This window comes from Meriones unguiculatus, chromosome 11 (genome assembly GCF_030254825.1).
Source record: "Meriones unguiculatus strain TT.TT164.6M chromosome 11, Bangor_MerUng_6.1, whole genome shotgun sequence".
NCBI classification, from domain to species: Eukaryota; Metazoa; Chordata; class Mammalia; order Rodentia; family Muridae; genus Meriones; species Meriones unguiculatus.
The window spans coordinates 18,858,439-18,884,936 of record NC_083359.1 but is presented as its reverse complement, the minus strand read 5'-3'; the positions used below and the strand labels follow the sequence as shown (position 1 = coordinate 18,884,936).

Here is a 26,498-nt window from a genome sequence, read left to right as displayed (position 1 = left end):
TGGTAAGTGTGTAGGGCTCGGCTACAAAAGCATCATCTAAAATTCATGTTTAGGTTCTAGAGAAGTATGCAAATACAAAAGCTTTAGAATAATAAGAAAAAAAATCTTGAGCCAAAAGGTAAGAAATAATTAAAAAAAAAAAAAAGAAAGAAAAGAAAAAGAAAGTTTACCTGAGTAAAGGCCTGGGGGCCGCTTGGGTAATTCAGGGAGGGTGGTGGCATTCCAGCCGCACCAGGTAGCGCTGTGTTCTGGTAGCCTGGTGGCAGTGAGGGGTAGGCATACCCCACACTGCGGCTTGTTTGGGGGTTCTGATTAGCAGGCTGTGGTGCTGCTAGAAACAAGGCAACTTTTGAGTTCTAGTTTATGTTCCAGATGTTTAAAATCACTGTAAAGATCCACTAAATTATGAGAATTATAACTTCAATTCTTCTCAATTATAGTTTCAGTTATCAATTTAAAGAGAAAAAATCATTAGTAACAAAAAATAGCATGATCAAAATCTAGCTAATATAGCCATAAACATACAGAAAAAGTTTAGCATAGTTAATTTACTTCCATATTATATAATACATTTCATTTTTAGACTAAATTTTCACTTAAGAAACTTCAGGTACATGAATTTAAATATATAAAACTTATTACAGTGCGGCTCAAAGCTCCGATTCTACAAAGGTGAAGAGAAGAAACTAAATGCCTACAAGTTGGTAGATATACATAACATAAACTTTTCTCTCAGTTCTCTACAATGAACACTTATTACTTCTATAATCAGAAAGAAAGAGAAATGTTCATAGCATCTCACCCAAGAAGCCACCTCCTTCAATTTCATCATAAGTACTATGAGTCACCATAGATCCATTACTGGCATTTGCTGTAATACCTAAAAGGGAAATTCGTCAACAAGATTTAAATAAGAATGGCTGCCATAGGTTCTTCAATAAATAAATTAATATCTAAAAATTTAGATAACCTTTGAAAGACTAATTTAAATCACAACCTATCAAAAATGTCAAACGTTACATGTACCTTTAAACACACCTTTAATCTAGCACTGGAAAGGTCGAAGCAGGCAGACCTCTGTGAGTTTGAGGCCAGCCCGGTTTACATAGTGATTTCCAGGATAGCCCAGGGTACATTATAAAACCCTATCTCAAAAACAAAACCACCTGGCCAGGCAATGGTGGCTTTTTAGTTAATCCTAGCACTTAGGAGGCAGAGGCAGAAGTTCAAGGCCAGCGTGATCTATAGAGTAAGCTCCAGGACAGCCAAGGCTACATAGAGAAACCCTGTCTTGAAAAACAAACAAACAAACAAACAAACAAACAAAACCCAAACCCACCACAAACAACAACAAAAAATCCAGTTAGAGCGAATGCTCAGTGGTTAAGAGCACTTCTGCTCTTCTAGTAGACCAGAGGTAGGTTCCCAGAACCAACAGTAGGTAGCTCACAGATGTCTGTAACTCCAACTCCTGGGGGAACCTGGTGCTCTCTTCTTGTGTCCAAGGGCAGTGCACACATGTGTAAATACCCTCACACAGAGAAATAATCAAAATAAATATTTTAAGGTGTCTGATGGATCAACTCAAGCCTGAGGGATGAAGAGTTGATCACTAGGACACATATGCTGTAGTAAACCAACACCAACAAGTTGTGCTCACGCTCACACACACACAGACACACACTCAAACGTGCATAATGAAAATGCATTTTAAAATTAAAAATAAATTAAACAAAGTTGAACTTTAATCCTAACACTTGGAAGGTGAAGACAGAAGGAGTAAGAGTTTAAGGTCCTCCTCAGCTACATATTGAAGCTAGCAAGGGCTACAAGGGAGCCCATCTCAGTCAGGCACAGTGGCACATGTCTTTAATCCCAGCACTCTGGGAGGCAGAGGCAGGTAGATCTTTTTGAGTTCAAGACCAGGTCTACAAAATGAGTCCAGAAGAGCTGAGGCTACACAGAGAAACCCTGTCTGGAAAAACAACAAACAAACAAACAAACAAACAGCAACAAAAGAACTCATCTCAAAAGAAACAGACAGACACGAGCAAACAACAAAACCTCCAAGCAAGGAAATGCTGACAAGGGCGTGAGAAAGCAGAACTCTTCCACACTGCTATTGGGAATGTAAAACAGAATAGCATTACAGAAAAGCATCCAAGTGCCTCAAAAACTTAAAATTAGGAATGCTGAAATTAGTATACCAAGAGATTCCCCCTCACTGAATGCTCTACACATCAGCCAAGATATGGAATGTGCTTAAGTGTCCAGCATTGAATAAATGGATAAAGAAACTGAAGTGTATCTACACAATGAAATATTAGTCATAAAAAGGAAGGACAAATACTGTATTACATGAAATAAACTAGGCACAGAAAGACAACTATTACACATTCTCATGCACATAGAGACTAAAAGAGTTGATCTCAAAGAATTAAAGAGGAGAATTGTAACCAGGTGATGAGAAAGGAGGTAAAAGAGAAGTTGGTTATCAGTTACAAAATTAGTGTTAGGACAATTTCTGGAGTACTACACAACACAAGGGTGACTAAGTTAAAAACAATTTACTATGTTTCAAAAATATCTAGAGGGCTTTTGTTTGTTCTGACACAAGTCTCACTGAACAGTCCAAGCTGGCTTCAAATTCAAGATCCCCCTGCCTCAGCTACAAAGTGCTGACAGGCATGTACCAGCATGTCTGGTTTAGAAGACACGATTATAAATGTTCACCAAGGAAGGGAATGACAAATCCTTGAGACAGCGGGAATCCTAATTATTCTGACTAGATGGATCATCACACTTATACATCTGTCAAACCATCACATTCCACCCTATAAACAGGTGTCTGAAGTAGTATTTTAAAATTTTATTTTAATTTTATGTTCATTGGGGATTTTGCCTGCTTGTATGTTTGCTGGGAATTGAACCTGGGTCCTCTGGAAGAGCAGCCAGTGCTCTTAACCCTTGAGCCATCTCTCCAACCCCTTAAGGAGTAATTTTTAAAAAGCTCAAATATAAAAATAAATGAAGCTGGCAGGAGAAGGACCAGGAATATCTTACTGGTTGAATGATTGCTTAGCACACACAAGCCCTGGGGTTCAATTCTGAGCTCAGCAAATAAAAAGAAAGTTGCTGACCTGGAGAGACAGCTCAGTGGTTAGGGGCACTAGGTGAAATTGGATAGTAGTAGTCTCTACCACCTTTTTATTGCTCTACCAGGTCTCAGGTGTTGTACGAATAGTCTTGCCAATCATTAAAAGTGAACCCAGCTAATTGGATAGAGGTTTCATTTTGTCTTTTGGAAAATGTCAAGACAGGGTTTCTTTGTGTAATCCTGGCTGTCCTGGAACTCCCTCTATAGACAAGGCTGGCCTCAAACTCAGAGATTGCCTGCCTCTGCCTCCCAAGTGCTGGGATTAACGGCGTGCGCCACCGCCACCAGCTGGATAGAGACTGAAAGGTATCTTTGAAGACAATTATTCTATATTCATAAAGACTTTGTGATCGTTACTGTTGGACTAACTCAAGAACTGGAGACACTGCTGCATGGATAAAAACTGTATGATAGAACTGACTTTGGCTTCATCTCAGTGAAAGTATGAAGCATATTTCATGATACTTTTGAAACTTCTTTGAAGTTATCACTGTAAATTTATAAAGAATTTTCAACTGACTTTCATTTTCAAAGGGTTAACTCTGTAGCACAGTCTGACCTGAGTGGGGGGTTATAGAGATTTATGATGTGCTAAGTTAGAACAGTATTATATGAAGCTTTTTTTTTTTACTTTTAAAAATTCTTCCTAGGCTGGAGCGATGGCTCAGTGGTTAAGAGCACTGTCTGCTCTTCCAAAGGACCCAGGTTTAATTCCCAGCATCCACATGGCAGCTCACAACTGTCTATAACACCAATTCCAAGGGATCTGACACATTCACACTAATGCACGTAGAATTAAATAAATTATTTTAAAATAATTCTTCCTAATTTTAACATATACTGTATGCCAAAGTTTATGAAGTTTTCTGGTACTTTTTATTGTATTTTATTTATAAATATTTGTTTAAAATGCATCTTTCATGGGTTGAGATAATATCTTTACATTTTTGTGTAGCAAAATTCTATTGCTATGACGTTCTTTTATTTTTTGGTTCTGATAAGTTAATATTATTAATAAAGTACTATTTACTTAGTATTAAAAAAAAAAAGAGCACTAAATACTCTTCCAGAGGACCCAGTTCAATCCCCAGCACCCATATGGCAGCTCACATCTGTTCTACAACTCAGTTGTAAAGAACCTGATGGGTTTCTGGCTTACCAAGGTACCATGCATATGGTGCAGACATACATGCAGGCACACCCAAACACAGAGACAAAGGGTGTGCGCTTAAAGGGAATTGTTTGCTACAGCACAATAGTAGGGTGTTGACCTAGCACACACACAAGATCCTAGTTTTATGCTCAGCGCTGCAAAATAACAACAAACAAAAACAAATAACACAGATAAAAAGTAAAATGCAAGTTTTTAAAAATTTGCTTTTTGATATGGGACATCATAATGCAGTACAGACTAGCCTCTAAGTTAGACTCCTAAGCGTTGGGATTACAGGTAGGTGTATGCCACCAAAAGCATTAATGTTTCAAATAACTTAGATGCAGCTTTATGGAAAAGAAACATGAATCCTGGAAGGAATCTTTTTTGTTGTTCCCTAGAGACCGAAGAAGGATTCTAAAATATTCTAATACTAATGTATTCTAGGAAGAAGAATCTAGAGTACAGAACAGATACCACATTCTTCTTTCTGTCCAGCTGAGACATAAGCAGTGGCTTTGCCTTTGATTCGCTTACCATCATGGCTGACAGCTGAGTTAAACGATGGTGGGAGTGCAGCCCTAGGAGGTGTTTTCTGGGATGTGAGGCCGCGGTTGGGAGGTGGGCCTGCAGCTGGAGGGGGCCGGTTGGGAGGCAGGCCTGCAGCTGGAGGGGGCCCGGGAGGAGCTCCTGGCTGAAAAGTGGTAGGCAGAGGAGGATTCTGTAAGGGAAGTGCAGAACCTATGGAAACATGGGTTTTTCATGTCACGTAAGAACTTAAGACAAAGGTCCCAAACAATTTTTGCTAAAACCAAGTAGACTTCTAAATTGACATTTTAATAAAAATATCCACCAATATGTTAACAGAGACAATGAACTTCCTAAATTTGTAACTCTACGTGCAGAGTTTTCTAACTCTTTCTTCCTAGGCTTCTTATCTGCCAGTTCTTAGTGCAATATAAATAGACCAGCAACCCATAACCTCAGCACTCAGGTTGCTGAGAAGAGGATCAGTAAGCTAGAAGCCAGCCTGGGCTCCATAGTCAGAACTCCTCACCACAGAGCGACATACACATATTAGCACCAAATCACTTCTAGGGTGAACAGAATATTCCGATTATCTTTTTCACTAACTGATCATAAAAACTTTAAGAGGCCATGTGAAATATCCCAAAAATAAATGAAAACGAATAAATTTTGCCAATTTTATCATATCAAATTTGCATTTAAAAAATACAAGTTCTCACTAGATAGTACCGGGTGGCACCAAACGTGATGTGATCCTCTCGCCTCAGTCTGCAGTTTACTCATGTGCATGAGACCATGTTTACTCAGTTTGCTCGTGTGCATGAGACCATGTCTGGCACATTTTGTTAATTGTTTATTTTGTTAATTATTTATTTCTTTTGAGTATTATACTAATTTTCCAATTTTTTATTTCATTTTGTTAGGTTTTATTATGGTATAACCCGTTAAAATGAGATTACAGGGCATTCCTGTCTTGGTGGCTCTGTACTATCATTAAGGGGAGTTCTTTCTCACTTTTCCCTAATAAATCCACATTCACTGCTTAAAAACGAGATGACGCCGGACAGTGTAGACAAATGTCTTTACCAGCACTCAGGAGGCAGAGACGAGGGATTTCTGAGTCCAAGGCCAGCCTGGTCTCAGAGTGAGTTCCAGGACAGCCAGGACTACACAGAGAAACTGTTTCAAAAAAAACAAAAGCAGCAATAATAAATAAAATTTTAAAAAAGAAGAGAACCAACTTCTAGAAGTTGTCCCTGGCCTCCAAATTTGCACCATGACATTTGTACAACTTACACACTAGGCAAATAAAGAGGCTCTTGTAGATGGCTGTGTTTGATTTCAAGAATCCACCCTGGGTTTTTCAAGCTTCAACTCCTATTCCAGGAATCCAGCGCCCTCTTCTGACCTCTGTCATGGCATAAAGCATGCGTGCAGTGCACTTATACAGATGTAGACAACAGACGCGCGCACAAAATTCTAAATTTCAAGATTTACTTCATTTATGTGACTGTGTGTGCTTGAGTATATGTGTGTTCACTATATGCATGTGGTGCTGGTGGGGCCAGATGAGGACATCAGGTCCCCTGAAGCTAGAGTTATAAGCTGTTTTGAGTGCTATGTGGGTGTTGGGACTTGAACTCAAGTCCTTTATAAGAGTAGTACACAGCCTTAAGCCACGGAGTCCCCTTTCCAGGCCTTTGGTCTCTTTTTTCCTGCCTGCCTGCCTGCCTGTCCGAGACAGGGAGGCTTCATATAGCACAGATGTACCTCCAAGTCACTACGTGACTGAAGATGACCTTGATCTCTGATCCTCTGCCCCTACCTCCTCAGTGCATGCTGCGATGCTGATAAGGTTCTGGGGACTGGAGGTACAGACCCAGCACTTCAGCAGACAAACACTATCTGCTGAGCTCTACTCTCAGCCCTTCTTCAGTTTCTTGAGACAGAGCCTCACTATATAGCCTTGAACTCATGATCTTCCTACCTCAGCCTCCTGAGTGCTGAGATTTTTTTTTTTAAGACTTATTTATTTTTATTGTATGTGTATGGGTGTTTTGCCTGTTTGTATGTTTGTGAAGCACATGCATGCCCAGAGAGACCAGAAATGGACATAAAATCTCCTGAAGTCTAATGATAGCTGTGAGCAACCTAATGTGAGTGCCTGGAACCAAGCCTGGGTGCTCTGCAAGAGCAACCTGTGCTCTAACTACTGAGGCGTCGCTCCAGCGCCTCATGTGCTGGGAGGGATTACAGGGACGAATCCCTCCACCTGGTTCCAAGAAACCACCTGGTTTCTTTTCTAAGAAAACACTCACTGTTTATACTTATTAACGACAGGGTTAATACATTTTCCTTATAGCACGCCTGTACTTTATAAACCAAAGAAACAAATGTAGCCAAATAGGAAAATTTTGAAAAAGCCATCATATACTGTTAAATTCCCCAGAACCAAATGGAAAAACTTTTGTTATTAATACACCATATTGGTGTCAGTAAGAATTAATCAGTGAAGTACTAGGAGAGTAAAGATCAAGACTGCTGCCAGGAAACCCCGTATCATGAAAGTATCCACACTTCCATGACAGTGCACACAATTCAAAAGAACAAAGGACAAGGTGCACTCCCAACTCAGCATTAATAAGAATGCAGAACACCAAGAAATGCTAACCACAAGGCTTTCATGTGGCTAAATGTTTAACAAACACAAGTCTGAACAACAAAAATGTTAAAGCCAGGAGGTGGTGGTGCATGCTTCTAATCCCAGCACTCAGGAGGCAGAGGCAGGTGGATCTCTTTGAGTTTGAGGTCAGCCTCGTTTGAGGTCAGAGCTGAGTTCCAGGACAGCCAGGGCTATACAGAGAAACCCTGTCTCAAAAAACAAAACATCAACAAACACACACAAAAAGAGCCCCACAAGTTAGCTTACAGATGTTTTTCATATCTTTTAGAGCATTTCTGAATTCAGAATATGCTATATTTTACAAAATAGGTTTTTGTTTGTTTGTTTATTTTTAAGCTTTTTAAGACAGGGTTTCTCTGTGTAGCTCCAGTTGTCCTGGAACTTACTGTGTAGACCATGCTGGCCTTGAACTCAGAGATCTACCTGCCTCTGCCTCCCAAGTGCTGGGATTAGAGGTGTGCACCACTACCCAGGCCATAAAAGAGACTTCTTAAAAGCTGAGTAATCCCTATTTCTTTAGTGCTAGGGATTGATGCCAGCACATGCTAGCCAAGTGTTAAGTTCATCAGTACCTATTTATAACATGAAGAGTGAGAGTTCTGGACTTGGCCTTTTCAGATCCCTATAGCTAATTACTGTTAGGGTGAAAAAAGGCAGGAAAAAAACAGAACACAGAATGTGAGGAATAAAAACTTCCATATATAACTTAAATACAGGTGTGTGTGTGTGTGTTTAAGATTTATTTGAATGTTTTTACTTGGATATTCTTGTGTGTGTGTGTGTGTGTGTGTGTATGTGTGTGTGTGTGACAAATGGGTATAGATGCCAACAGAAGCCAAAAGAGAGCACTAGATCCTCTGGATCTGGAGTTATCAGTGGCGTGACGTATCCAAGATGGGTACTAGAAACCAAACTCAGGTTCTCTGGAAGAAGAGTAAGCACTTTTAACCACTAAGCAATCGCTGCAGTCCATTTTACTTTGTACTCTGAAAACATGGGCTAATGAGACAGCTCAGTGCATAAAGGTACCTGGCAACAGTCCTGACAACCTGCCTTCCTTTTTGCTTTTTTGTCTGTTTGTATTTAGAGATAGGGTCGGACTATGTAACCCTGGCTGGCTTGGACCTCACAGAGATTCGCCTGCCCCTGCCTCTTGAGTGCTAGGACTAAAAGTGTGCACCATCACCACCCAGCTAGTTTTTAATTTCTAATGGCAGTTATTTTCTGTGTATGTTACTGGGGATAGAACTTAAATTACTATCATTGGTAAACAGTGATTTTTAACCCATTGAGCCATCTCTTCACTGCAGACAGAGAGAGAGAGAAAAGAGAAAGATTTTGGTTTTTGGACAGGACCTCATTCTGTACCCTAGGTTGGCTTTAAAATCATGGCAATCTCCTGGCTTACTTCCAAGTTACCAGTATTACAGGCATGAACTGCCACACCCAGCTCAATACCAGAATTTTTAGTTTCAGACTTTCAAGTACAAGTTGAGAAAACAGAAATGAAAAATAAGATTGTTTGGAGAGCCATACATTTATTTTAGTTCATTTTAACAGTCTATACGGACTTACTCATTCCCACTCTCTCTCTCGATACAGTCTTAGCAGGCTGGCCTTGAATTGTGATTCTCCTGCCTTAGCCATCCAGTGCTGGGATTACAGGCCTATGCTCTGGCACCTACACTCCCAGCCCCTTCTTTGTTTTATGTGGGAATGTTCAAAGTTTAAGAACTTATTTATGTTTGTCTAATTCTGTCTATGCTGGAGTCACAGTGTTCTATCTTAGGACTTCTGTTAGGCTAAGGAAATTTCAGGTTATTGATCATGTCCCCTGTTCACTTAGGCTGTACTTACTCATTTTAGGCCATATTTACTCATTTTGGAGACAGGATCTCACTTTGTATCCCTGGTTGGCCTGGAACACATTATGTAGATTAGGCTAATCTTAAATCATAGAGACCCACCTGCCTTTGCCTCCTGAGTGCTGTGGTTGAATTTTTTTTTTTTAAAGATGTTTCCCAGGATGGCCCCCCAAATCCCTGATTTGTAATCTTCCTACCTAAGTCTTTTGAGCAAGTGGGAAAGTAGATGGAATAGTTTTCTATTTTCTCTTAGATTTATTTTTATTGTTATCTGTGTCAGTGTATACAGTGTGTGCAAGGGTCCAATGCCTAAAGCAGGCATTGGATCCCCCTGAGCTATAGTTCCAGGTTATCTCCCAGTTGCTTCACTTGTTACATGAGTACTGAGATCTATGAGCCTGTCCTCATGACTGCATAGCGAGCAATCTCAACAGCTGAGCCACCTCCCCAGTCCTTAAAATGGTTTTTACACGGTATGTTTTCCCAAACTATTTTCTTGTGCATTGAGCAAATTATTTAAGCCTCACATTTCTTAGCTGTCAAAGAGATTGATATGAAACTTTTTCTTTTTCTTTCTTTCTTCTTCTTTTTTTTTTTTTTTTTTGAGATAAGACCTCTCACTAAAGAGCTCAGTCTAGCCTGGTATTCATGATCCTCCTACCTCAGGTCAACCAAAGAGGACTTATACATACATACTATCATATCCAACTCTGCTCTGCAATGATAAGAGAATATATATACTGTTTGGAAGAAAACTGGTGTCACACTGGGGGGCCCTGGTTAATGTGGCCTTTTTAGTGTGTTGCTTGTGGAGCAGGCCACCTGAGTGCTGGGAACTGACCTCAGGTCCTCAGCAAAAGCAATATACACTCTTAATCACTGTGTAGTCCAGGCAAGCCCTGGTCTTCCTGCCTTGTTTCCCTCGTGCTGGGATGATAGCCATGTGCCACCATGCTCAGCACATTTTATTATTGTGTGCATGTGTATGTATAATGTGAAGGGGTACAGGGCACACGTGCCACAACTGTGTGGCAGCCAGGAACAACTTTCTGGAGTTAGTTCTCTCCTTCTACTATTGACTGTTCTAGCAGTTAAACTAGATCATCAAGCTTGCATAAGGTCTTTTACCAACTGAGCCATCTCATCCATCTGAGATCATCAAGATTACTCTTAGCACATACTGGGAGAAAATGAACCAGTAACAACTTCCAAATGAATGGCTAATACCAACAGCTATCTTCTTTGATTCATATTCCCTTAACTATATTCAGGTATTTTCCATCAAGCACGTAGCTTTTTAGCTGTTAAAAGTAATCTTTATGGGGGTGGTGAGGGCAATACTCCAGATTGATTGAAGGTCCTGGAACTTGCTGAGCACACTCTGCAACTTATCCACATTCCCATCTCCCTGGGCTTGGCAGTGCATGCCTGTAATCACTGCACTATGGCAGTTAATGGCAGGAGATCAATTCAAGGTCATCTTTAACTGTTTAGTAAACTCAAGGACAAGGATGGCCCGAACTAAGGAACAACCTGTCTCCGCAAAGAAAACACAGAAAGAAGGAAAGGGACAAACAAATCTGAGTACAATTCTTAGACCCCAAATCTTTTAATTTACTCTCACTGTGATTATTGTCATGCCAGGGCAATAATTTGGAATAAATTAAAATTAATTATTATTTTATTATTTTCTAGGAGTAGTTTTAATTAAATACTTATTATTTTCTAGGACACCACCAAAACCTTTTTGCATGTATGCACACCCCAAGTGCCAGGTTTAAAAAGGCATCTGCCACCACACTTGTCATGTTTCAGTCCTATGGAAGTGACTGCACAAAAACATAAGGCCCTGGAAATCTTAAGAGGGACTGAAAAAAAAATTGTTTGGAGAACCACATGTTTGGAGGACTGAGGAAGAAGAATTGCTTGAGGCCAGGAGTTGCAATTCATGATAGGCAACTCAACAAGATCTTGTCTCCTTAAAAAGAAAAGAAAAATTACCTACAAAGCGAAGGCAGCAACAGTAGGCAATCTATTAAGTTAACTTAGAGGTATGAGAAGAAACTTATTTAAAGACTAATTAATTTTAAAAACCACTGTTTTCTTAAGGCTTCAAGTATTAAGTCCAAATCTTAAGAATGCAAGTTTTATGTTTCTAAATTTCAAACACTCCTCAGATGAGTACCTGGCTTTATGAAGCTGGTTTGAAGTGCAGGGTCTCCAGAAGAAACATACTGATGATCTGCTGTTAAATTTGTATTCCCAGATATAGATGGTTGAGCTATATGAGGAAAGTGGTTAGTCTGTGGTCCTGTGGATGGGTAGTTATATTGCCAGTTTAAAGGTGGTGGTGGTACATTGGTTCCAGGAAGAAAGCTACCAGAAGGCATTGATGTAGCAGTTGGGTTCTGAGAAGGAGGTGGTGGCATTCGGGAAGGACCACTATGAAGTGAAGGTGGTACTGGATTAGAAGCCACAAGTGGTCTATTAAGAGTCTGCCCAGATCCCTGAGAACCACCAAAGTTCGACTGTGCAGAGAATGGATTCAAAGTCTTTGCTGGCATTGGACGAGGGTAGGATCCTGGAAGTTGGGAATCATATCCTTGGCCCGATGACACTTGTGATGACATCAGTGTATTTTGGACAGGACCTTCAGATAAGATAGGAGAAAAAAAATCAGTCTTAAGCAAACAAAGGTAACAATACTTTGAAAAATACAATAAGGGAGGGAGGCACCTGCCTCTGCCTCTTAAGTGCTGGGATTAAAAGCATACATACACCAACATTCCCAGTTTCATCCTGGTTGGCTTGGAACTTGCTATGTAGACCAGAAGCTTCTGGTTCCACACAGGCAAAGGTACTTGCTTCTGTACTCAATACATAGGCACTTACACAGATACATACAAACAAACAAACAAATAAATGAAATAAATATAAAATTAGACATTTATTCAACATAATAGTCACTGGAGAGTGGCAAATTAAACCTAAAACAATACAAGAACCACTTAAACCAACAATGATGATTAAAACAAAACAAAACAAAAAAAAAAGATGCAGTAACAAGTCAGGCTCCTTGTAGGACTATAAACTCATACAGCTACCATCCCTGCTCTCAACATTTTAAACAGTTACTACATGGCCTTGCAATCCCCTTAGACTGCAATAGTCACTTTACACAAATATTTAGAGCAGCATTACTTGTACTATCTGTGGTGCTACCATGCTTCCTGCCATGATGATAATGATTATGCCTCTGAAGCTGTAAGCAAGCCTCCAATCAAATGCTTCCCTTTTTAAGAGTTACCGTGGTCATGATGTCTCTCCATAGAAACAGAACAATGACTAAGACAGAAGTTGGGTATTGCTGTGGCAGGCCTGCCGTGTTGTGGACTGGAAACACAGTCGGACACTTTAAGCAGGGCTTATTGGGCCCTCCTGGTAGAAGCATGGAAGACAGTGTTGAGGGCAATTTGAACTGTGGGGGTCAAGCTCAAGACATTTCAGGAGGGAAGAGTACTAGTAAGTGGCCTAGGGACCATTCTTGTGATATTCTGGTCAAGAATATGGCTGCCTGAACTACACTGAAAAGCAGCGAGTGAGGCAAGAGTAATTATAAAATGTACTGTTTGAGGAGAAAAGGAGCACTGGGAAATGTAATGGAGCTAAGTTCAATGCTTAAGAGATTAAAAAGTGTAAAGAAAAGCCTGATGCTAAATGGAATAAAGACAGTGGTGAGCTCAGTGCATGACCACAGCCGGATAAGATTCCAACTTGTGAAAAGGAATTAAAAGAAAGCTGAGGCAGTAAAGGAAACCATCAGCAGCAACACGAAGCTGGTGCAGGTATAACTGAATGAGGACAAGTTACAGCACCATCAAGGAGCAGAACTTGGCAGCTTTGGCCACATGGTTTTGCCTTTGGAGTGAAGAATACAAGAATGGGGTTGTAGAAGCTCCTTCCATGGCTAAGGAAAGTCACTGAGGACAAGTATGTATGAGGGGTGTCCTGGGTGAAGGCCTAAAGAAATCACTGTATGAAGCTGTGAAGATGAAGCCTGGATCTCATTGGCGATTCCAAGATGATGAAGATGCTAGATTTGTGGGATACTTACTGAGAAGAGCTGAAGATTTGGTGTGGACCAGCCCAAGAGACAGAGAAGTGTGTTACTATCAACAAGGCTGAAAGGAGTAGGACAGTGAAGACCATTTTGACATCTGACATAGAGATGCAGAATTTGGAGTTTGCTTTGCTGGTTTTAGGTCTGCTTTGCCCAATATCTCCTCACTATGCTCCCTTTCCTCCCTTTTGGAATGGCAATGTATATTCTGTATATAATGTTAAAATGATGTAATCTGCCTTTTTAATTTTGATTTTATAGGGGCCTACAGTTAAGAGAATCCCATGAGTCTCAGAAGAGACATAAACTTTGGTCTTTTTTTTTTTTTTTTTTTTTTTGGAGGGGGTGTTTAAGAGAGAAATGAAGCCCTGGTTGTCCTAGAACTCAGAGATTTGCCTGCTTTTGCTTCCAGAGCCCTGGGATTAAAGGCGCCACCACTACACCACTTACCACTAGGTGCTGAACTCTGGACTTTTAAAATTGTTGAAACTAGGAGAATATGGAGACTTTTGAAGTTGGACTAAATGAATTGTAATATGGCATAAGCTTATGGGCCCAGGGAGTAGAATATATTATTTGAATAAGAATGGCTCATATGGGCTAGAGAGATGGCTCAGAGGTTAAGAGCACTGTCTGCTCTTCCAAAGGTCCTGAGTTCAATTCCCAGCAACCACACAGTGGAGCATAACCATCTGTAATGAGATCTGGTGCCCTTTGGCATGCAGGTGTACATGAAAGCAGAGTACTGTATAAATAATAAAATAAATAAATAAGTCTTAAAAAAAAAAGAATGGCTCATAGGCTCATATATTTGAATGCTTAGTCATTAGGGAGTGGCACTATCTAAGAAGGAGTAGGTGTAATCCCTTTTGGGGTAGGGGTGTCCTTATTGGAAGAAGAATGTCACTTTGAGGTTTCGAAAGCCCATGCCAACCCAGTTCTCTCTCCTCCTGTGGCCTAATGGGACTCATGGGATCTCCTCCTGAGATCAGGATGTAGCTCTCAGCTACTGCTCCAGTGCCATGTGTGCTAGCACGCTTCCTGCCATGATAATGGCCTAAACCTCTGAAACTGTAAGTAAGCCCACAATTAAATGTTTCACTTTTTAAGAGTTGCCTTGGTTATGATGTCTCTTTATAGCAGTAGAACAGTGATTAAGACAATATCCCCAAAATGGAGACAACCACCACCAACAACAAAAGAATGATAACCTTGTGGGATATATCTATACAATGAGATATGACTTGGAAAAAAAAAAAAAAAAAAAAAAGCACTGCTAACATGCTATAAATGAATAAACCTTAAAAACAAGCTGTATGTTGGGACTGGAGTTATAGCTCTGCAGCAGTGTCTGCCTACTATGTATAAGGCCCCGACTTCACTTCCCACCACCACACACAATTTTTTCAATTGAAAGAAGCCAGACACAGGAGGCTCTAATTATACATGCATTGTATAATTAACCTATATACAATGTCAGAATAAGAAAAGCCAGACACAAAGGCTGATTCATGATTGAGGCACAAGAGTAACTACTAAAGGTTTGCCCTGCTTTTGGGGCAGAGCAAACCCTTTGGGGAGAGTAATCTGCTGAAATATGGGCTACTGGGATAGTTCACTGAGTAAAGGCATTGGCCTGACAACTTGCAGTTGTCACAGTGGAAGAGACCTGGCTCACCAAATATCCGCTGACCTCTGCAGGTGTGCACATGGCACATGTACACTCCACTCCACACATCATACATCTCTCTCTCTCTCACACACACACACACACACACCAAACAAACAATCAAATAAATAAAATCAAGTATTGGGTTTTTTAAGTATGCATACCAATTCCAGGAGTGGTAGCTCATGCCTATAATCTCAGTGTTCTAGAGGCTGAGGACCTCTGTGACCAGAGTATGAGACCAGCCGTGAGGTGACAGAGACCTTACCTCAACAAACAAACAAACGAAAAGCAGGAGGTGGGGTGGGGGCTTCCATTCCACACACCTGGTCATTGTCATAAATATCCCCCCGCCCCGTAGATGTTGTGATGACCTTCCATGTTGGTGAGGACACAGATGGTCTAAGAGGGCTGCCCCTCCCCACGCTTGATTGCTCTTATGGATCTGGCTGCTTATATGAACCCTTTCTAATATCTATTACAAATGTTTCCTCACCAGGGGCACACACCTGTATTCCCAGTACTTAGGAAGGCAGAGGCAGGTGGATCTCTGTGAGTCTGAGGCCAGCCTGGTCTACAGAGAAAGCCCAGGACAACCAAGGCAACAGAAAAACTGTCTCAAAAAACAAAAACAAACCCAAATGTTCCCTCAGATCCTGTGAAATGTCTACCAAAGTACTGCTGCTGAGCAGAAAGATCATGGGATTCACTGATATAGCCAATCAGAAGCACAGGTCAGAAACCTAGACTTAGTACTGGCATCTGAAGTAACTTGTGGGACTGAATCCTTATGTGATTTGAAGGGTCTGGTGGTATCTCCAGGTAGATGGGATCATAACTGTATAGGACAGGTTGCAGGTGGTGTTCACTGGAGAATTGAGAGCATGTGAGACCCTCTCTTAAAAAGAACAAGAAAAACAATCAAAAGCCTAATCTCCTGGAGGACACTTACTGTTCTGCTATGAAGAGATAGGAGTAAAGGAACAAACACTGCTTTATTCTTCCCTCTGCTTACTCTTGCACAGCAAGGACCCCCCTGTTCTCAAAGAGGGTCAATTAGTGCAGAAAAGGGCTTCACACTCACCCCAAAAGCAACTTACAAATCAAAGAGGAACTTGCAACAAGGGTACAGATTGAGACCCCAAGTCTAACCTTAGTAAATTTCCATTCTACAAGACTCAATGAAAGCAACTTGAGGCAAGGTAACTCACACTTGTAATCCCAATACTTGAAAGGCAGATACTAGAGGACTGCTGTGAGTCAGGGGCTTGCCTGAGCTACAGTAGGAGTCACTATAGCTCAACCCATCACAAATACAGATGATAGATAGATGAATAAACAAATGAACTGGATATAATGGCAAACATCAGTAATTCTAACACCTTGGTGGCAGAGGCAAAAGGATCCCATCAAGTTTAAGGCCAGCTTGTTCTAAAAAGAGTGTTGTAGACCAATCATGGCTCCACAGTAAGATTCTGTTGAGAAAATCAGGGGGCGGGGTATACATACATATACACACAGACATCCAGGCTCACTTTGGCAACTTAGCAAGATCCCATCTCAAAATAAGCTTTAAAATGGGATAAGGCCTGGATGTTAGCCAGCTCTTTGGGACCATGTGCTCAATCTCCAGCAACCCCCAAACAAACAAAAACCTACTGATATGGATAACCTTTTAAATAAATGATGCCCTTATTATTCATTAAATCAAACAAAAAATTAAAAGAATCCTTCTTTTACACCAATTAACATACCAATTGTATTACAACAATTAATACAAAATTATGATTTATAAGTTTCCTTAGTAAGCCTACTAGACAGTTAAGAACACACTGAATTAACTACCTCTTTTACATTAAAGTTCATGTAGAAAAAAAAGGCTGGTCCTGGCATTTCAGGGTAGGAGGATCAAAGCTAACCTAAGCTACAAAGTGAGCTCAAGACCGGCCTCAACAACTCACCGAGACTCTGTCTCAAAATTAAAAAATACTAAAAAGGTGAAGACATCGCTCACTGTACACATGAGGCCCTGACTTCAATCTTCAGTATCACATAATAAATAAGTAAACAAAATAGAAATAAGGCAGATATATCCCAAATGGTTTTCCTTAAAAGTCTAAGTAGGATAAAAACTAAGGACCTGTTTTGTTTTGTTTTGTTTTGTTTTCCAAGACAGGGTTTCTCTGTGTATCTTTGGCTGTCCTGGAACTTACTTTGTAGACCAGGCTGGCTTTGAACTCACAGAGATCCACCTGCCTCTGCCTCTCAGAGTGCTGGGATTAAAGGCACGCTGCCACCACCATCAGGTTGGGCCGGTTTATCCTTAACCCATTCATTCACTAATACATTATACATTGAACCACTATTTAGCACACAGTTTATAATAGCAAACTACCGTACATGAACCTAAAAGAATGACTAATTTAAAATTAATTTGGGAGGCGGTTCAGTGGTTAAAAGCACTAGCTATTCTTTTTTCTTTATGGAAAATGTATTGTAACATTCCAACAGTGTATTACTTTTTCTTTTCAACATCTTGCTCTGCGGCTTCCTTTGCCCTTTTTGCTTGGATGCCAAAGATCAGGGCATTGGCCCAGGCCATGCGAAGACTGGCAAAAGCCTTGAAGTTCTTCTCTTCTTCTGTGATGACTCGAGCTTTCTCCTTTTTGTACACATTCCGGATGGGCATCACAGGTCCCGTTAGATGGGTGGCCAATTTAAGCTCTTCAGCAGAACTATCCCCCATCTTGGGAGCAGAAGGCTTCCTAGGGAAAGTACGAGCTTGCAGTGGTACTCCTTCCGGCACTGCACACTGGCCTGTAGTGACTGGATCTGTTTCGCCTCCTTGGGTCCACAGAGATGCTGATGGTACGAGCCATTTTCTTATGGATAGCAGCCACCGGGAGCTCTTCCAGGCTGAAGCCCCTGCCGGCTCGGACTTTGGTATAGTATCCAATTGTAGGACACTTCACTATGGGCCTGAGGGGACCGGACACGGGACGAGGGGCAATGCGGTGTGCTTTCACCTGCTGAGCCTTGTGTGCTGGCTGGCTGAACCAAGGGCCCACTCGCTGCTGCCAATGCTTGTGGAAGTGGGGCTTCAGGATCATGCCATTCCGGCTGGGCACCATGGCTGCCTCCTGTGCCACACTAGCTATCCTTACAGAGGATTTGGGTTCAATTCCCTGCACCCACTTGGCAACTGACAACCTCTGTAAATGCAGCCCCCAGGGGGATCTGGAGACCCAGGGGATCGGACTTAGTAGCTCATCTTATATCATACATCAAAGTACATTCTTCCCCTGAAGAATTCCTCAAAGAAAAGAGAAAAATGAAAGTTGTAGTGGCATATACCTGTAATCTCAGCATTTGTGAGGTATAGGCCTGATGAAAATTTATGGAAATCTTTGCTACATAGTTGGTTTGAGGTCAGCCTGGGCTACACAAGACAGCTTCAAAAACAAACAAAAATGGCTGAGAGTATAAGAGCATCTACTGCTCTTTCAGATGACTGAAGTTCCATTCCCAGCACCCATCATGTAAGCCAACAAGTGCTCACAACTCCATGTGACTCCAGCTGCAGATTAGACATTAGCTCCTAGTTTCTGATGGCACTCGCATATATGCAAACACACATGTGGGCATACACATACATAAACACGTACAAATGTTTAAAAAAAACAGGAGTAGGGGTGGGTTGAGGCTGTAGCTCAGCAGTGAAGCATTGGCCTAGCATGCCGAGATTGGGTTTGCTCCTCAGCACCATAAAAAACAACCCAGCAACAAAAGGAGGAAAGCAAATTTTGAAAAATCGAAGTTTGGGTAGGATCAAAGTTTCAGGATCTAGAAGACATTTATGAACAGCAAAGGTTCAAGATTTAGCTCAGGGGTAGAGTGTCTGCCTCATACAAATAAGCACCTGTTAGATGCACACACTTACACAGGAGGACTGAGAGGAGGACTGTGAGACTGACAGATAACAACGACAAAAGAAAACAGAAAAATCCATGCACGAACAGGAACAGAATGGACTAACAAAAGTTACATGAGAGAGAAAAAAAAAGAAAGAGAAATTACAGTCAGTTCACCCCTTACTTAAAACGCAGAGCAGGGAAACAGGAAAATAAAGAACTGATCTTAAACCTGGTTGCGGTGGTGCATACCCGTAATCCCAGCACTCTGTGAGTTCGAGGCCAGCCTGGTCTACAAAGTCCAAGACAGCAAAGGCTACACAAAGAAACACTGTCTTGAGAAACAAAAACAAACAAACAAAAATTGTTTTGCTGCAGTTATATACTTACATAAAGAAACCAAAAATAAGGCATTGATCCCTGATTCTGGCACTAGTTCAAGAATCTGGATCTTAGAATTAAGAGTAGGTAAGTAATTAGATGATACTCAGAGTGCTATTGGGTAGTGCCTGAGAGCACTGTAACAGAACAGTGAGTGCTAGTTCCTGTTACTATGTGTCTCGTTCCAGAGCAGACATCAGCAAAGACAGAGAAGCAGTTCAAAGGTTACTACATGCAACAGTGTGTTAGGTTCTTGCAGCTCTAGGTTTCTTTCTTTTTTCTTTTTTCCAGGACTGGGCACGAATCCAAAGCCTTGTACATGCTAAGCAGCTGCTTTACCACTGAGTGTTATCCCTAGCCAACAAGGTGATAAGTGCTTATAGAGGTACAGAGGATTATGGGAGCCCAGTACTGCCTATTCTGAAAACAATAAATGGAGCTCAGACACTGAGCTGGTGGGAGGGACTAGACACCATGTTTACTCAGAGCCTGTTCCATGGCTAAAGACTTCCTACATAAGGGGCTGGATCAAGGCTCAGCCACTAAGAGCACTTACTGCTCTTGCAGATGACCCAATTTCAGCTGCAAGCACCCATATCAGGTGGCTCACAACTGCCTGTAACTCCAGCTCCGGGGGATCTGGTACCCTCTTTTGGTTTCTGAGGGCACCTTCATATATGTGGCATATATGTGTGTGTGCGTATATATATATATATATATATATATATATATATATATGTAGATACACACACATATCCATGAGTGTATGCAAACATATAAATAAAAAATAAATATTTTTTAAAGCTGAAAATGTGGGCTGGAGAGATGGCTAAGCATTTAAGAGCAGGTACTGCTCTCCAGAGGACCCAACTTCAACTCCCAGATCCTATGTCAGATGGTTCCCAACCACCTGAACTTCATTCAAGAGGATCTGACACTTCCGGCCTGTGTAGGTGTTCACATGCAAACACACACACATACACACACAATTTAAAATAAAGAAATAATTTGAATTATCTACTAGTTGAAAATGTAACCTTTCTATGAATAAATCAACACATAATTACTCAATTGAACTGCAAAACACCTGATTCTAAAACTTTTGTTCAACAAAATCCATAACTTTAGCTGGATGCCGTGGCACACACTTGAAATCTCAGGTCTTGGGTAACCAGAGCAGGCGGATCTCTGTGAATTCATGGCCAGCCTAGTCTACAGAATGAGTCCAGGACAGCCAAGGCTACACAGAAAAATCCTGTCTCAAAAAAGAAAACAAAAATTAGTTAACTTTAAAAAAATGTGTGTGTGTGTGTGTGTGTGTGTACACAGCTAACAAAGGAGGTAGAGAATGATGGGAGCCCTTATCTCCTTTCACTTTACTGCAACAATCAGGATGTCAGTTTAAGCTGTCCTGAAACCACATTATCAAATTTTTTGCAATGGAAATATACACAAATCAGTATTAAAAACATGGAACAATCTTTCTAGACAATCTTTAGGTTGTAATGCAATATAATACAGAGAAAAATGGCTTAATGTCAGGAACACAACAAGAAAGTAACTTATAGAAAAGGAAAACAGCTTCTCTTACTAGTCTTGGTTAAATCTAAATGATATATTGAGATCTAACTGAACTGCAACATGCTACCTTACACATGCACGTTAAACCAACATCTTAAGACTTTTCAAATATAACTATCAGGCATGCCTGGAGTTTAAGGCTAACCTGGTCTACAAAGTCAGTTCCAGGGGACAGACAGGGATACAGAGAAATTCTGTCTTAAACAAAAAAACCCCAAATAGAATGTTTAAGCAGCAACTACTGCCTTGAATGAGGTAAGCAAGCATAGATCGCAGCATCAGACTTTTCTCCATTTTTGCCTCCTGAACCTATAACTCACTACCACAAGCCAGTTCTCAGTATTAATAGGACAAACAACTAAACGGACAAATAAGATTAGCCACTTACTGGAAAAACTTCCATTAAAACAAACTTCAGAAATGGGTATTATAGACTGGGCATGCCTTTAATCTCAGCACTCAGCAGATAGAGGCAGGCAAATCTCTGAAAGTCTGAGGCCAGCTTGGCCTACATAATGAGTACCAGGCCAGCCAGGAAGGCTATATAGTGAGAGCCTGACACGCACACACCCAAAAAGGTATTTTAAGAAACTAAGATGAGCTTGTTGCGATGGCATACGTCTCTAATGCCAGCACGTGGAAAGCAGAGGCAGGTGAATTTCTGAGTTCATGGCCAACCTGTTCTACAAAGGAAGTTCCAGGCCAGCCACAGTTATAAAGTAAGTAAGACCCTGACTCAAAACAAAACAACAAAACCCCTTTAAAATACTTATTATAAAAAACAAACAAAAAGAAAAAAACTCCTTCGCCAAGCATAGTGGTACACGCCTTTAATCCCAGCACTCAGGAGGCAGAGGCAGGTAGATCTCTGTGAGTCAGAGGCCAGCCTGGCCTACAGAGTAAGTTCTAGGACAGCCAGGGCTGTTACACAGAGAAACCTGTCTCCAAAAACCAAAAATAGATAGATAAACAGACAGACAGATAGATATGGATAGACTGACAGACAGAGATATTTTTAAAAATGATTATTATAGCTGGGTGGTGGTGCACCCACCTTTAATCCCAGACTCAGGAGGCAGAGGCAAGTGAATCTCTGAGTTCTAGGACAGCCTGGTCTACAGAATGATTTCCAGGACAGCCAGAGCTACACACAGAAACCCTGTCTCAGTAAACAAAAGTAAATAAAGAAGGTTATTATAAAAGACTGAGGAGGAAAGGGGAGAAATTCCGTAACTAGATGGTACCTCAAAAATAAATAAATAAATAAATAAATAAATAAATAAAGAGAAAAAGAAAAAAAAAAGTGATAGCTCACGATGGTTATCAGTCATCTGAGTCTACTTATTTCTATTGGCCACATTTTTTCCCAGTTGCTACCACACTGAACCACAATTGCCAGTTCCATAAGTTCCATATCTGAATTCTCAAATGGCTCTAAACAACGCACACACCAGTGCTCTCTTATGCCCAAGGTCAGAACACTGATGTGCAACAGGTGTGTGTTTGGCTTTGATGAATTAATGAAGTAAGTGGGATATGAAAAATCCAGCTCTGTAATCCAAGCACTAGAGCAGCCAAGAAAGACTGCCACAAGTTTCAGGCCAACTGGAGATACAGAGTGAGACACTGTCTCAAAGAACTAACTAAAATCAATGAAATATCTCCAACACAGCTAATCACATACTGATCAAATTCCTGCAACATCTCAAAATCCTGACAACTATACTTGCATGTAAGCTTACTGGCACATTTGCAGATTTTGTCACATAAGTGCAATTTGTAAGAAAAACCCATACTGGAGACACTTTGCTTAATTGTTTTCACCTTAAGGGGAATGATTTCATCTTCTGCACAAATGTCACTGTTACAGAAGAAAACAGAGTTTACATAATCCCTTACTGAAAACTTAAACAATTCAAATTATCAACTTGTCAGTACTTCTAGCTTCTCTTGCCCTGCCCACAATAGCTGCCTACCCACAGTTTTAAGTCTCACAAAGAGCCCTCTTTGTAAAGAAAACAGTAGTCTTCTCTAAACGCATTTAAACCAGTAGTCTTCTCTAAACGCATTGTAACCAGCAATTTTAGTCACTTGCTATTTTTTTCCAACTTCAATGGACACAGTAAGTACTTTAGTATTATTCTTCCCGTCTTCTTCCCATAAAGCAAAGATTTGTAAGCTAATTTGTAAGTAGGCAGAAAATGTGTCTTTATTATATCAATTAAAATAAGCTTAGCAAATCATGCTGTAGAAAGCTACAGGAATCCTAGAGGAGGTCTCCAATTATAAGATATTCTCACACCAAACGATAAGTTATAGTGCCAGATGTACACTCTAAAGATTCAGAGTTGTGTCTAAACTACGTTCCAAGTGAGGAGGAGAAGGCCCTAGAAACGAAGCCTTATCCTCCCATCTATTTGGTTCTTCCACAACCGAGAAACTGAACAGGCGGCCTAGGAACAGCTCTAGGAAGGTCCTTGGAGAGAGAAAGATCCCCGGAGAGTCCTAAAGGGGTCTGTCCAAGGCAGAGTCATTCATCTCTGCAAACCCAGATTAATAAACACGACCCGCAGAGCCTTGCAGACCCGAGGTGAACCCTGCCCTCCAGGACACCGGCCTGAGGTGGCGCGGAGCGAGATGACACCCAGACAAGATGACCTCCGCAAGGCAGTTCCGCGGAAACTGATTTCCTCTACGATTCTTTTTCACCTCTTGTTTATCTCAAGACGCTGCATACCGCGGGTGGCTCACTGTCTGCTCGCTGAATATAAATAACTGTGAAACAGTCCCGCCAGCGCGGGTCTGCAGGTGCACGTCCACCGCGGCTCCCGGGGCCGGGCAGACATCTGCCACTCCCCGGGGCAGACCCAGCCGGGAGGTCTCCCGCCGGCCCGGGCCGTGTCGTCCTCCCCGTCCCCGTGCGGCACTCACCGTTGGTGTAAGGAGACCCCGAGGCCGAGGCGGCCCCGTTCTGGGCCTGGAGGCCCGCTGCGGCGCCGCGGGCGGCCGGGATCCCGGGCTGGGCCATGGCGCCCGGGGTTCTCACAGTAGGACTGAGTCGTCGGGGTCGACCGCGGCGCCGAGCCGAGAGCTCCGAGGGCGCCGAGGCCGCGGGAACTGAAGGCCGGAGAAGCGGAACGCGAGAGGGCGGCGCGTCAAGGCCGAGGCATGGCGTCTCGGTCTCCTCAGCCCGCCGGCGGCCGCGACCCGGCGCGGAGAGGCTCGGGAGTCAGGCCGGCGGGGCCGCGAACGCCGGGCTCGGAGGCGGCAGCCGAACCCGGAGAGGAGGGAGGGCCTGGGCGGAGCCGCCGGCCGCGCAGGCACAGTGGGGACACGTGGCACTTCCGGTTCCGGCCGGAGGCCGCGGCCGTGCTCCCTGTCCCGGGGGAGCTGCCCCGACGCCACCTGACACTCCCGCGTCCCGGCCCGGAGGACCGTGCAGACTCGCCTGCCACGTCACTGAGTCCCGCCGCCCGCCGGAAGTGGCATGTGTCACCGCTACGAAAATTCCCGGCGTGGGGAGCGTCACCTTCCTGGCAGATCGGGGAGCGGAGGGCGGTGGGGACTTGTAGAGTCGCTCTGGTGGAGTAGGACAGACCTCGGGCTCCTCTTCCGAGAATCTCTGAGGATTGCCTGAGGCCCACAGATGTCGTCACCTGCTGTCCAGGCCCAGCCGCCGTTTGTGGCCCAGCCGGTGCTCTGCCAGGTGTAGAACGCGAAGAGAGATGTTAAAATGCGTGTGTTTGTCAAGGTGTCAGCGGGCGGGAGGTGGTAGCCATCGGAAGGCCGAGGCGGGAGTGTTGTAAGTTCGAGAGCGGCCTAGTCAGGTCAGCCGGGGCTGGAGTGAAAATCCTGGGTCCAGGGGAAAATAGGTGATGACGCAGAGGAGGAAGACTTTTCTATTCAACTGGAGGATTCAGAGGTCGTTGTAATCTTGAGATTAACTTGTTCATAGTTGAGTCACTCCGAAGTACACTCGCCGGACACGGATCGGCATTCCCCCTTCTCTCCCAGTGCTGACGATGGCACCCAATGTCCCCCTGAGCTACACAGCTTGGAACGGCAGATATTTAGCTAACACAGAGGCTCAGGGTTAAACAACGTACTGAAATGGTAACTTTAAACCAGACGTGGTGTTGTACTCCTGTAGTTCTGGATTCTGCAAGGTGAGGCAGGAAGAGCTTGGATTCAAGACCTGTCGGGGCAAATTAACAGGATTCAGTTTCAAAAAAAAAGAATGTAGGCTGCTGGGAGAAAGTTTGCCTAACCTTGTAGGAAGAAGCCCTGAGTTCAGAAAATTAAAGGCAGTTTTAATTACTCCTCTGAGAGTTTACGTTAAGGTAGACAATTCAAACTTCCTTCTGGGGCGAGTGGTTTGTGGGATTCTTTTTTTTTTCCCCCCTTTAGTTTTTTTTTTTTTTTTAATCCCAAAATAGACTTTTTGACTTTTAAGGCAAAGGAGAAGTAGAAACTGGTTGGTTACACAACATAATTACTGATATCAATAGCGATCTCAGCTACCTTCGTTCTACTTTGGTTTTTCCTGCTCCAAGCAGATGACAAAGTCCTTCACAGATATGTACTGCTGATTAGAATGTGTTATGCCATGGGTTTCACAACGTCAGGGGAAAGTACATCTTACCTAATTCATTTACCATCTAATGCCTGCTATAAAGTACCACATAGAAAAAGAGCACCATCTAAAACTATTGTCGGACCCAAGAAGCAAAGAGTAACATATAAAAATCTATTCTAACCTTGATTTTATTATCATTTGCCTCAGAACCATACTAAAATATACTTGCTATGAGTGGAATTTAACAATATATTTTTTTAAAAAAATGGTTGTTTTAACATTCATTTTCTGTATGTGTGAGTGCCTACACCCTGTGCGTGCGATGCCCACAGAGACCAGAAGAGGGCATTTGTAGCCGGTGTTTGCCACCTTTCTCCACCCTTATTAGCCCCCTAACACTAGATAGAGAAAAAAGGATAGAGGGGAAAGGGGGGAGCACTATCAGACTGCTTATGGCTGATTAGGAGCATCCAGTCCCTTGGGGCAAATTTGATCTTCACTGTCAGGATATCTAATTTCTTCTTGTTTCTTTGTTTCTTCTTTGCGCATGACTACTTCCTTAACCAGCATCCAACCACCAACCGGCCAACAGCAGCAACCCTGCCTCTCAGGGTCCTAGCATTTATATACCCTCAGAAAAGTTTCCAGAATTCTAAATGGCACACACTCGCAGAAATTATCTGCAGCTGGCAAAATCACGCCCTTGCCAGAGCACAAGGCAAATCATAGTCAGCTGCTGTGAAGCAGCCTCTTATCCCCACACATATTCCCGTAACATTTCTGTGTTTTTTAAGGAAACCTAAATTCTCACTACAGGCATTGCATCCACTGACGCTGGAGTTGAACTCCAGCAATTGTGAACTCTCTGATGTGG

General features: G+C 42.3%; 1 protein-coding gene and 1 pseudogene across 2 annotated transcripts in view; both read right to left on the bottom strand.

Annotated features, from left to right (window-relative positions):
- Positions 1–24,109, bottom strand: part of Sec24a (SEC24 homolog A, COPII coat complex component) — a 59,313-nt gene extending 35,204 nt beyond the window's left edge. Inside the window, exons 1-5 of one of the 2 annotated variants that reach the window (XM_060363744.1) lie at positions 23,980–24,109; positions 11,572–12,036; positions 4,848–5,051; positions 803–880; positions 171–331 (exon numbers count right to left, since the gene is read on the bottom strand). In XM_060363744.1, the coding sequence (XP_060219727.1) occupies positions 171–331; positions 803–880; positions 4,848–5,051; positions 11,572–12,036; positions 23,980–24,076 (1,005 nt within the window). In that variant the 5' untranslated portion in view covers positions 24,077–24,109. The remainder of the gene's footprint in view (positions 1–170; positions 332–802; positions 881–4,847; positions 5,052–11,571; positions 12,037–23,979) is intronic. The other variant, XM_060363745.1, reaches the window with a different exon arrangement.
- Positions 17,558–18,536, bottom strand: LOC110549624 (large ribosomal subunit protein eL13-like; annotated as a pseudogene).
- Positions 24,110–26,498: the final 2,389 nt, after the last annotated feature.